Source organism: Peromyscus californicus, unplaced genomic scaffold, assembly GCF_007827085.1.
Source record: "Peromyscus californicus insignis strain IS unplaced genomic scaffold, ASM782708v3 Scaffold_15__1_contigs__length_86483966, whole genome shotgun sequence".
Classification (NCBI taxonomy): Eukaryota; Metazoa; Chordata; class Mammalia; order Rodentia; family Cricetidae; genus Peromyscus; species Peromyscus californicus.
Window position 1 is genome coordinate 50,366,691 of NW_026294447.1, and position 13,646 is coordinate 50,380,336.

The 13,646-nt window shown below is 39.1% G+C and overlaps 1 protein-coding gene across 1 annotated transcript in view; it reads right to left on the reverse strand.

The window, feature by feature from the left end:
• Nucleotides 1-13,646, reverse strand: part of LOC128110625 (cation channel sperm-associated auxiliary subunit beta-like) — a 195,021-nt gene that overhangs the window by 147,452 nt on the left and 33,923 nt on the right. The window contains exons 5-6 of the mRNA XM_052738258.1: nt 8,274-8,369; nt 4,992-5,141 (exon numbers count right to left, since the gene is read on the reverse strand). Of these exons, the coding sequence (XP_052594218.1) occupies nt 4,992-5,141; nt 8,274-8,369 (246 nt within the window). The remainder of the gene's footprint in view (nt 1-4,991; nt 5,142-8,273; nt 8,370-13,646) is intronic.

Consider the following 13,646-nt stretch of genomic DNA (forward strand, 5'->3'; position numbering starts at 1 on the left):
ACAGACTTTAGTATGGTCTCTAGGCAGTACAGACCTCTGACATTGCATGGGTCATGGACCCCATCATAGCCCTCAGCAGCAGCACAGACCATGGACATCTGGATAATCTTCAACGGTACCACAGGCCATGGACATCAATACACATGTTGGCTGCAGTAGGACCATACACTCATACATGGCCCTTGGCAGCAGCCCAGATCCAAACATCTCCATGGCCTTAGGTGGCAGTGCAGACCACCCACATCAATATGGACCCTAGAGGTTACATAGCCAGAAGATATCAACATCACTTCAAGCCATAGCAGACTACAGACATCCCCACGGCCTTTGGTGGCAACATGGGTCACAGAAATCAACACAGACTTAGCCTGCCATAGGGCCACAGATCCAGACATGGCCCTCTGAGGCAGCCCAGTCCTGAACATTACCGTAGCTTCAATAGCCAGCAGAGACTACCCACATCAACATGGCCCCTGGTAGAAGCACAGCTCACAGGCTTCAGAATGGTCTTAGACAGCTTACCAGACTAAGGATATCTTTCTGGTCTTGAGTGGTATCTCTGGCCAGGGATATCAACCTAGCTCCCAGCTGCTGTAAGACCATGTGCACCCACATGAACCTCCAGATTTATCAGGGCCTGGGGCAGTGGATCATAGGTACTAAAGTGGCCTCCAGGGCCATCATGGACCATAGAGGTCGTTTGAGGAGGTCCAAATGAGAAAATGAACCATTCTTCATCTTGGAAATCCTGTCATTGCTCAGAACCAGGATGATCATGTGGCTGGGAAGCTCTTGAGGGGCTGAATGAGAATGTGAGCTCCAGACTGCTGTATACCATCCTGTTGGCCCTATTCAGTCATGACATGTTCCCCCATCCTCTGAAGCCTCTGTCACAATTACCACCACTGTTGAGTCTCTAGTTCCACTTTTCTTCATCACTAAATCACTACTCCATTCCTCTATCTTCCCACCTCCCCTGAAAATATTCATTCATCATAGTGGCATTGGAAACTGTAGTGTATCACATTATATATGTATATGCACAAACACACACACATATATACATACACACACACACACACACACACACACACACACACACACACACACACACACATATATTGCACAGAGAGCTTTGCATGCAAATATTGGTCTAGGTTTCTGGTTTCTGAAGCACCATAAATACTGGACCATTGCCAAGATACTGGTTTCAGATATTCTGCTGTTGCCCAAAGTCAAGGTGATGTTGCAGCTAGGCAGAGCATCTTGAGGCAGGTTCTGTGCAAGCGCCTGGCTGTCACACACTTCCCTGCCCTCTATGTCTGCCACCCCGAGTCTCATCAGGTTTGACCTTTATGCTTGTAGCCTGCAGGCAGCTCTGTTACCCAGCAATCTCCATCTTCTAGCAGGGCAAGCACCTCAGGCTGCAGCTGCAGTTATGACATATTTCTGAGTGAGCGCCAAGACATCTCCCTGTCATAGGTGCTGACCACTGGGCAGGACTTCTGTGCTTGTTGCCTGTGGGGCAAGCAGCACAGGTCACAGCTGCAGTGGCTCCATGCCAGGAGTCGGCCAGCAGGCCTAAGCCTCGTCCCATTCCCAGAATACAATTTCTAGTGAAAGAATTTGAATAGCGAGTTAGGTAAGAAATGTGAATCAGATTAAAGAATGCCCCATGTGCAATGGGATGTAGCAAGTGATCTGAGAGGCTGAGATTTCTGGTGGTGGCTGCTGGGGGACTCAAGAAGATATTTTAAGAGTGTTGTAGAGGGAATGCTGGTAAGAAGTTTACTATTCTCACCACTGACTCCAAGTGGTATAAAGGTCAGGAGGATTAACCAGGGTCTCATCAAGGAACTGTTGGGTAGGCTGTGGCAACTTGATTTGGCTTCAGAACAGTGGTGGGTATCTGCGAAGGGGAAGAAGATTTATCTAACAAATAGGTTACAGAAGCTGATTATGTTCTTAAAAGGTGAGTTGGACTCAGGATGTCAAGACTAGTTCTTGCCTCCTCTGACTACCACATGGATACTCTGATAGAACATGAGGAGATGAGCATGGCTGCTCTACTTTGGTACATAGACAGCTAGTATCTGTGGCTGAATAAAGAGAAAGAGGTATCCATGGAACAATGAAGGAAATGGGCTGAGTTTCCATCTGGGTTGACATCGTGTCTAGTATAGGGACAGCAGAGGTAAGTAAGACAACATGATTTATGACTAAACTGATTCAGAAGCAGAAAACATTTAGACCTAGAGGTATGTTACAGACTCTAAGACGTTAGGAAATCATACTAATTTGGAAGAAGACTATTTTTCTATTACTACGCTAAATACATTGACTGAATCTATTACTATATTGCAAGGTACACTAAGGAAAGTTTTTATGTTTTGTTCTCAATTTTTTCAAGGTTTGATCATTTATTTGTTACTGTTAAAGATGCTTAATTTTGACTGCATTAGGATTTAGAAGGAGAACCTATTCCTTGGATTGGTAGCATGTGTCTTTAATCCCAGGATTTGAGAGCAGAGGCAGGTGGATCTTGCGTTTAGAGCCAGCCTAGACTGCAGAGTAGGCTACGTACTAAGATCCTGTCTCAAAACAACAACAAATGAAGCAAAAGGTTTCGTTGAGGACTATCTATGTTTCCGGGAAATCTGTTGCAGGTATTTTTCTTTGACTTTCTTCATTCTTTTATACCAAAGTTTCATTTTTTTACAGCCTCTGCTGCTGTGGGATGCCTGTATGTCAAATGTGTTGCTCTGATTGGTCAATAAATAAAACACTGATTTGCCAGTAGCCAGGCAGGAAGTATAGGCAGGACTAACAGAGAGGAGAATTGAGAGAACAGGAAGGTGGAGGGAGACACTGCCAGCCTCCACCATGACAAGCAGCATGTGAAGATGCCGGTAAGCCACGAGCCACGTGGCAAGGTATAGATTTATAGAAATGGATTAATTTAAGATGTAAGAACTAGATAGCCAGAAGCCTGAGCCATTAGACCAAACAGTTTAAATAATATAAGTGTCTGTGTGTTTATTTTATAAGTGGGCTGTCGGACTTCTGGGGCTTGGCGGGGCCCAGAAAGAAAACTCTCCAGCTACACTCTTCCTTACTTTTCTTGGTGTGTTGGGTTTTTTTCTTAGCAATTTCATAGTGTTTTTGTTGCAGGGCACATGTAGTAAAAGAAATGAATGTTGGGAGCTTTCAATCTAGGCTTCTTACCTTCTTTGTTTAAAGGCTTTTTGAAACAACACTGAGGGAAACTATCTTCTTTAGAGAGATTGAAAAGTGTACATATTCTGCTAGCTCTTTAGAGCCTCAACTGGAAATGTAGAATAGTATCTATCAGACCAGCAATCAATTCTCTCTGTCTCTCTGTCTCTCTGTCTCTCTGTCTCTCTGTCTCTCTCTCTCTGTCTCTCTCTCTCTCTCTCTCTCTGTGTGTGTGTGTGTGTGTGTGTGTGTGTGTGTGTGTGTGTGTGTCTTCCAATTGATATGACTCAGATTGGCATCCACAAAGCATCCCTGAACAGATTTGCACATTTTCTCCTTCATTCTTCTTGGCCTATAATATGAATCCCCCTTACTCAACAACAGGCACACTCTGCAATGGGTTCAGACACCTTGCTTAATGAGAAAACTTTGTCATTCTGATAATATAATCCTTTCATTCTTCACCCAGAGTACCAGCAGCAACTTTTGTGATCATGTACTTCTCATAGGAAGTACGAAGTTTGCATTCACTGTCTACTTTGATGAGTTTCTGAAAACTGGTAGGTAGAAAGGAGATATTCAGCTTCATTTTGACACAACCAAGAATAAGCCATACCTTGAGTTGAAACTTGTAGCTTCACACATATTCTGACTCAGGAAGGGGAGAGAGGTTAGAATTGAGTCAATGATTGACCATTCCTATGAAGTGAAGCCTTCATGAGATTATGTAAATTATAGGATTTGGGAGCTTGTAGGTTGACATACATATCCTTGTCCTGAGAGATGGTGTAATGCAATGCCATGGAACAGAACTCCTGTGATTGGAACCTGTCTAGATCTTACTCTTGGCACCTCTTTGTTTGGCTCTTCACCTGCATTCTTTGTAACATCCTTGACAACACCCTGGTAAATGTGCATGAGAGTTATCCTCAGTTTTTTGAACAGTCTAACAAAATCTTGAATTTAAGAAGGGACTTATGGGATTCTTCAGTTTATAACAGCCAGGTTAGAAACACAGGTCACAACCTGGCACTTGTGACTGGAATCTGAAATAGGAGGTAGAGTCTTTTTAACTTGTGAGAGTTGATGCTGACTCTACCTATTGCCAGAGGTGAAGTGAATCACAGGATATCCACTTGGCATCTTCAGTAAACAGAAAAATTGCTCAGTGTGAGAAATCCATACATTTGATGCCAAAAGTGTGATAAACAAGCATCTAGAGAAAAACAGCTATTTTTCTTCCATATGCCATTAGATATTTAACAATAATTGAAAAATACATATGTATAAATACAATAAGATAGTGTCTCAGGAATAACAGTATTGATTTATGCATAGAAGAAATAAGGAGACAGACTAGAAGCAATAAACAAGCTCTGGGAAGATGCAACAAGCTTACAAAGAACAGAGGACAGGTGAATCAGGGTAGCTACCAACTGGTTGATTGATTTGGTTAATTGGTTTTGAAGCAAGCTCTAATAAGTGGCTCAGGTTAACCTTGAACTCAACTCAACTGCTCTGCCTTAGACTGCCAAATAGCTGGGATTCTAGGCATATACCATCATGCCCAGTTTGAAGTCACCATTCAAATGACAAAAGGCCACAACATAGGAGTATCTCTCTTAGCATATCACACTGGCAAGTAGAAGAGGTGGAGTGACAAACAATAGATTTTACTCTCTGTATGCATTTAGTGTGTATTTCCACTTAAAACCACCCTTAACAAATATAAAACAACTGGTTATTTCTAACGTCCAATCAGACTGTAAACTTACCATTATATGTCGAGTTCAAAATAAAGCCAAATAATGCCACATCATTGGCACAGGGGCACTTTGCCACTTTGATGTCTATCACGTGTGGAAACAATTTTTTGACTTGTGAGTTACTCATTTTAGATCCAAGAGTCCACTGCAGAATAGGCTCTGTGGAGGACAAATGTAGGCATTTAAACATGGCAGTACTCTTGAAACAGGAACATCAGTATTTTTCTTTAAAAGTTTTGGAAAAACTATGTAAAGGAAATATTATGTTGCCCAAAGCAGGTAGGGGATATAGTAGAGGCTGGACAGATAGTTCAGTGGTTAAGAACACTGGCTACTCTTTGAGGGGACCTAGGTTTGGTTCCCAGCACCCACAGAGCAGTTCAATATTGTCTGAAGCTCCAGTTCTAGCAGATTCAGTACTTTCTTCTGGCATCCCAGGGCACCAGGTACACAGCTGATACAAACATGTGTACTGGCAAAACACCTACAAACATAAAAACTTTATACATGGGTATAATATGATCTCACTCTTCATCAGTAAAAATGGGTCAGTTTTTATTATGCAAAGGAGGAAGAATGAAATTCCCTTGATAATACTCTGGAGAAAGGTCATACTGCTGAAGAACACTTAGGATGAAAATTAGTAATTTAGCCATATATGGAAAATAAATGGTCACATGGTCTGTGCTTAGAATTACAAGTGCTGAAACACAGAACAGGGATATTTATAATTGAGGGATCTGCTTCAAAAGCATACATTTCCTTTTGCTCCTTTTGCAATCCCATCAAAACAACAGTAGGTAAATAAAAAGGAGAATAAACACAGAGTATATATAGAGAAAAGAGACGTTTTCATCAGTGAACAAGAGACCAAGGTCTCTAGGGAATAGGTAGAAGTTGGGAATGGACTAACAGTACAAAAAAAAAAATCCAATGTGAGACATCTTCAGCCTATCAAACACTGCATATCAGGTGGTATTTTTCGTTTTGTTTTTGTTTTGTTTTATTTTGTTTTTTAAATTCCCGTGCTTTTGTTTTCACCAAGCTCTCATTTAGAAGTTTCCTGCTTTTCTCCATATCTGTTCTTCCCTCTCTGAGAAGCATTCCATGAAATGCAAGAATGAGTGCCACTCTCCTCAGGATCTCAGTGTAGTCCTGAGCATCACTGGAACTCTTATTTACCAGGCTGGAGTAGGCAATGATCCTCTTTGGAAGACTTAATCAGACAAGTGCTACAATTTTAAAACTTACAATACCTACATGGATATGAAATTACTTGAAGCTAAAGTCAAACTTCTATATATAAAAACAGGAATTCTCTTTTCTCCTGGGGAAAATGAACATTGAAAAAACACAAACAAACAAACAAACAAACAAAAAAACCCTTTCTTATTTAAAAATTTCAAAAGAAAAACATTTTTCCTGTGTTGGAAAAATCAGAGACCAACATAACAGAAAAGCACAAATGCGGTCCAGGTCAACTTGAAAGAATACTACTGTGTGATTTTAAAAAACAGTCAAAGAACTTCTAACAACAGAGACACTTAATAATCAGTTCTTAGTTGTTTCTATTCTACAATGCAGTTTTAGCTCCTCAAACTTTCAGAAAAAAATCAACTGTGTCTAGACCCAGATACCTTGGGAAACTTCCTCTTCCCTTCCCCCTACTTTGTGTAAAGCAAGAAAAGCAGTTCAATTTCTCTTTGTTTGCTTATTATGCAGTCTAGCTACAGCCAGAAGGGGAAAGAAACAATGTCAACTACAGTAACTCAGCAGGAAGTTGCTCAGGACTTCAGAGAATCTTCTGGTAAGGAGCTGACTTCATAGGCTGCAATGTGTGTGCAAGCCATTCACACCAGACCTTAGAGAACAAGGAAGTTTGATTCCTCTTGGACTGTCAGTGCCTCTGACCTTAAGGAAAAGCTGCTTGGGGTCAGATGCTGTATTTTAAGTCATAAGAACTAGAGAGTGTTAGTGATCTAAAAGCCTCAGGTGAGTGAGAAATTGTTTAGGAATGTTGATTTGACTGACAAACACCTTTGGTAAGCTTCTGGTAGGATCAACACACTGACCCTTTTTGGTAATTACCACTTTTCAACTGCAGGGGAACTGACTTGCCTATGGAAACTTACATTCCCAAAGTTCCCCCTGTTTGTCATATGAAGTCCTTAACCCTCATCTGCCACTTGCACAGTCTCTACTCCTGCAGAGACTGAGGCTCTTCATTTGTTCTGATTAAAGAACAATTCTGTTTCTGGGGGGAAAAAAAAGCAAAAAACTAGAGAACAATTAAGGTTTGTCTGCTGCCAAGTGAGAGAGAGAGAAAAGTAGTGACCAATGTGAAGGTCACTGTTGACCTGTGATTAAAAACAGTTTATGTATACAACACAGAATTTAGACACACAGCTTGGGTCTATTGCAGTCTGTATTAGATATGAGGCAGCACAGACAGGATTTTTAAGCACCTCTTGTGAGGTTAGTAGTGAATACAGACTTAGAAGCACACCCTCACCTTTCTCCTTGACTCCCACTTCCTTGTGTTGCTCCTCCTATCTCTAACTTTCAGGAACTGATACTGCTCGACTTGATTGCTCCAGAAGAAGCAGAGGGTTCATCCTTGATGCCCCACTTCCCTCACCCCTGGCTATCAGGAATCCCATCTGCTCTACTTACAATGTGTATTCTTTGGGCTGCTACTGCTCACCTTCTGCACTGCATGCACCACAGCCTGAGGTTTACAGGCAGCTCTTGGGTGTGATGATACAACAGCTGCTAGCCATGGCCTTTATTCCATTCCTGCCATCCTTCCCCAAGAGTAGGTCTCTGGCTGACAAGCACCCAACCCTGGGACCTTTTCCAAAGCTTAAGTCAGAATGTATCACCTTCCTACTCAATGTACTCAGTTGATGCCTTTTTGTTATAGCTAGTAAAAAGCCCCACAATCCCTGCCAGCCTTTCCAAACTCAGGGGACACCAACCATGCCATCATTTTCTGTGCTTCAGCAAGAAGGGTTCCTCTGAGCTCCTCAAACAGACCAATCTCATTTCTGCATACTGCCATATATATATAATATATATATATATATAATATATATATATACACACACACATATATGTGTGTGTGTGTGTGTGTGTGTGTGTGTGTGTGTGTGTGTGTGTGTGTGTATGTGTATCTTGTTTGTGCCATCAGACTGTGGTTGTGACCCTCTAGGAATTGGCACTGTGTGGTAGTCATCAAAGTTTGTCCAAACAGTATGTGAATTCCATTCTACTTTATGTGCTGATATTTACCTCGGACAAGATCCAGTAGGGTCCCTTCAGTATCATAAATGTTTAATCCTTTATGCATTGTGACCTTTATTATCCATTCTTCTACAGCTGCGATGTCTAAAAATAAAAGATAAACAACTTTTTACATGTCATGTTGATGAAATGGAAGAATGTTAACACTACCAACAACAATACCTTTTCCTTTTATAGTCATTTTCACTACATCTATGTGTCACATTTTGCATATTTTTTCTGAAACTTATTTTCTGATGAAATAGGGAAAAAATCATGAAATGATTTTACTACCACAGCAATGTATCTTAGTGGTAATAAATTTAGATCCTAATTTTTCTCCAACAGCTACAGTGAGGAAAAAAATCATATCCTTTTTGTGAAACAGTATAATATTATTTTAAAGTACCTGTCAAAGAAAAGTACAGGACTTGAGGGTGGCAATATTAAATTTGACTAAATGTGTAAGGAAGGATTAACAACAATTTCTTATCAAACTAGTGCCCATAATGAAGCAGAAGGAATACTTCTAAACACTTTGTACAAGGTCAGTATCACCCTGATTCCAAATCAGATAAGGGCTGACTATAAAGAGAAAATGCCTAGTCAACATTCCTGATAAACCTTAAGGTAACATATCCTCAAAAAATACCAGTAGCTGAAGAGATTGCTCAGTAGTTAAAAGCACTTGCTGCTCTTCTAGAGGATTCAGGTTCAGTTGGCAGCAACCACAGAGCCACCACAGCCACCTGAACCTCCATTTCCAGGGTTTCAAACACTCTATGCAGGCCTATGTGAGCTCTATACCCACATGGTTCATATGCATATGTGTAGACAAAACACTCACATAAAATAAGAATAAATAAATCTTTAAAAATACTAGAAAACATAAGTCACTAGCACAGTAAAATGATCATTCACCATTGTACTTATCCCACACTTTCAATGATAGTTCAATAACAAGAAAGCAAATAGATTTTAAGATGGGCAATTCTCAGAAGACATGTAAATGGCCAGCTAGTATATAAAACATTACTAATATCCATAGAAATGTGATTGAAAACCATGACATGATATCATCTTATGAATAATAGAATGTTCATAACCAAAAAGACAAAAGTTAATAAGTGTTGGTAAGGATGTTGGGAACTAGTAACCCTTCAACTTTGTTATAGGCATGTAAATTAATGTAGCCATGAGGGAAAGCAGTGTGGATACTTCTCAAAATATTAAAAATAATCCAGCAATCCTACACTGGGTATGTAGCCAAAGGCAGTGAGATCAATGGGTCAAGGAGATGCCTGTCTGCTGCCTCTTTTTTTTTGTACTATTCACCATAATCAGAACAGTCACCCAAAATGTCCATTTTCATTGGCATGAAAACCAAAAATGTAGTATACCCACACTCACATGAATACTATGAAATCTTATTATTTGAGATAACATGGATGAATCTAGAGAATATCATATTAGGTGAAATAACCCATGCCTACTCATTTACATGTAGAATGTAAAGAAGTTGCTTTTATAGGACAGAACTGAATGGTGGTTCCCAGAGTCTTGAGTGGTTAGGTGTAGGGAGAGATAGGCGGCTGTCATGGGCACATAATTATACTATTATATTATAAATAGGAGGATGGAAAGGGCCAGAATATAAAGACAAAAGACAGAAATAAGTGAGATATTGTTGGGGTTAGATATCCTTGGGAGAGATGACAGGTAGTGAGGAGAGAAGACTTGGTGATGACTACAGATGGCCATAGGGCTTCTGCCCTTGGTGAAACTATAAAATAAAAAAAAAATGAAGGGCTAATATTTCACTAAAGATAAAATCCCTGAAATATATTGTATAAGAGTAGATGGTAATTAGTTAAAATATATAGTAAAACATTGAAAAAATGAAGACATAATGTCCCAATAGTAGAGGTAAAATGGAATCATAAAAGAAATTTACATAAAATGAAGACAGAAAAGGGGAAATAGTAATAGTAAATCTGAAGGCAACTAACAGGTAAGTAAAACTTTGTTCCATTTGCAAGATGGTAGATTTCTTTTCTTTTTCTTTTTCTTTTTCTTTCTTTCTTTCTTTCTTTCTTTCTTTCTTTCTTTCTTTCTTTCTTTCTTTCTTTCTTTCTTTCTTTCTTCTTTCTTTCTTTTGGTTTTTTTGAGACAGGGTTTCACTGTGTAGCTTTGCGCCTTTCCTGGAACTCACTCTTTAGCCCAGGCTGGCCTCGAACTCACAGAGATCCACCTGCCTCTGCCTCCTGAGTGCTGGAATTAAAGGCATGCACCACCACCACCCAGCTAAGATGGTAGATTTCAATAGAATCAAATAAACAATTATGTTAAGTGTAATGGTCTATAATAACAATTGAAAAACTGAGTTCTCAAGAGATGAAACAGAAATAGCTGAGAAATGCTTTAAAATGTTCAAAGTATGTAGATATCAGGGAAATACAAATTAAATCTACTTCCAGATTTAATCTTACCCCTGTCAGAATGGCCTAAGCTATGGATACACAATAGAAGAACTAATTGTCAAAATTGTGTCTATAGTAAAAATATTTTACTTTACACGAATGAAGGTACAATTTAAAGAGTAAAATTTAAGATGAGCTTTTAGTAAAAATAAATAAATCATAAAACATTAAAAAAAATTCCATTAGTTCAGACATACAGGTTCCATGCAGTATGGCTGTATGAGGACAACCTTGGGTATCAATCTGTGACTTTCACCTTGTTTGAAGCATGGTATCTTTTTTGATATTTTGTAGGGCAAAGAAATCTCTGGGGATTCTCCTGTCTCTACTACCATCTCTCCATAGGAACACTGGAATACAGGTGCACACTACAAAGTCAAGCTTTACATGGCTCCTAGGGATATGACCACAGCTCCTCATGCCTGTGTGAAAAGCATTTTACTGTAGAGTCAATTTTTAGTAGATGAATAAAAGATAAAGATAGTGATACAGTCCATGTCATCTCTCACAGCTACAGTTTCTGTCTTTATTGTTGACCTTTCCTTATCTGTCACTTCTGCCCTATCCTCACCCCTCTTCATTTAGTAGGGCACACTATTACCCCATAGTTAGAGAGGTAGGTCTGCCCAAGTCCTATTCCACTCTCCCAGTGTTCCTTTGGGTGCATATTTTATTGGCACGTAAGTAAATTTTGGACCATCAATGAGCAAAGTGATGATAGTCTCCTGGGAATCTGGAATTGGGCTGACCTCTAGGAAAAATATATACAAAGATTCAAAACTACTAAGTTAGCTTTAGAAAGCCAGTCTTCAGAGAAAGAAAATAGATTCTGGAAAACATAAAAAGTTAAGCAAGGCATGGTGACAGTATTTCCTGGGTTCTCAATTGCTTTCTATTTCTTATTTGTATTTCCTTTGTGTAACGTGGCTGCATTTTTGCCATTGGTTTCTACAAACTAAAATTTCTTAGCTGGGTGTGGTATGTGCCCTTGGAAGGCAGATGAAGGCAGATCTTTGTAAATTCCAGGCCAGCTAGAGCTACATAGGGAGATCATGTCCCCAAAAAAATATAAGCAAATAAGTGAATGAAATAAATTTAAAATGGAAAAAATGAGAGGGTGCCTTATTGCAGAGTGTGGAGTGAGGGCAATGCTGAGGGAAGAAGGAAGGAAGAGCTATAACACCAAGGATTAAAAAAGCCATAGGGAATCATATTATTTTATATTTGCCTGAATTACATACAATCTATGGAAGTGTATGTATATACAACATGCACATACACATAGGATAAATGAAGTTACTCTACATGGGGTGCTAAAGCTTCCCACATAAGCCACAGACTAATAAAAACTTCAGAACCAGGCATGAGAAACTTCCTCATGAGGTTCTGTTGGTCTAGGGAGACCAAGCAACTCCCAAAACAATATAGGCTATTGCAGTTGCCTTTGGTTGTCTCTCAGAATCTGAAGGTAAGTCCCTGATTCTGAAGATATCATATATTTTAGTTATGGGACCTGGTGTAACCAGCCAGCTCCCAAATAATGACATGGAGACTTATTATTAATTTGAAAACACAGCCTATAGCTTAGGCTTTTTCCTAACTAGCTCTTATAACTTAATCTACGTTTTATCACATGGCATTACCTCTCTCCTATCTTGCACCTTCTATTTCCTCTCTCTGTCTCCTAGCTTCTCCTGCCCCTTTCCTCTTCCTCTTCCTTTCTCTCCCCAGAAATCTCACCTATACCTCCTGCCTAGCTACTGGCTGTTCAGCTCTTTGTTAAACCGATCATAGCAATACATCTTCACACAGTGTACAAATATCCCACAATATTTCCCCCTTCTTGTCTAAATAAAAAGGAAAGGTTTTAATGCTACCATAGTAAGACTACATAAAATAAGAATAATTACCAGGTAAGAATTACATTCATAATGCCCATTCCACTTATATTTGGCAACTTTGGAGAAAGTACTTTTATCTATCCTATCTTGGTGAATTTAAAGTTTTATACCTAAGGCATTTGCTATTAAACTTGTATTATTTTTTTAGATAAACAATTCAATCTTTTATGCCTCTCAACCTTCTATACTTTACACTTCTTTTTTGAGTTTCTTTTCTGAATTTGTTAACAAGAAAAACTGTAACTATAACTAAATAGTATTCAACCCCATCAAAGACCCCAGAGAGATACAATATTACCTGAGTAAATATGAAGTACAGAGCAAGCAACTTTCAAACCTATAGAAATGACAGAGACAGCTGGTTGCCTGGACAGTCACCCAAGGGTCCTCTGCAATGTTGGGACATCCATCTTTTGCCTACAGGCTTAGAATATCTGACAGACTTTTTTGTGAATCAGGAAAGTTTTGAAGGACTATCCTATCTTGTCTTCACAAAGTTCAGTCGTATTCTTCTTTTGTGTCCTGCTTGTCCAATTTGGACAGCATACTGTCAGCAGTCAAGGCTAAGACAGTTTCTTGCCCAGTGGATAACTCTGCCACAATAAAAGTAAACTCCCTATGGAGGTTCTTTGATTCCCATCATCCCTTTTTGAAGTAGATTGGAGCTTTAAGGAGCAGATGTATCTCACTGTCATTAAAAGCCTATTGTTTTTAAGCATTTTAAATGTCATATTCTGTAGGTAATTGAAGTGTTTGAAGAACATCTATCTATTTAAAATATATCTCTATTAGACCTTGAAAGCATACCTAACATGATTACAGGTTTGATTATTATAGGTGACTAACTACTAAAATGGGTTTTTAATTATCCTGAATAGTTTATAATAATAACTTTCAAGAAAAGAAGTTTACATTACATTGTTAAATGAGCTGCATAGGTACAATATCTTAAAGAAAAGTAGAAACACACACACATATAATAAAAATAATGAAATTTTTAT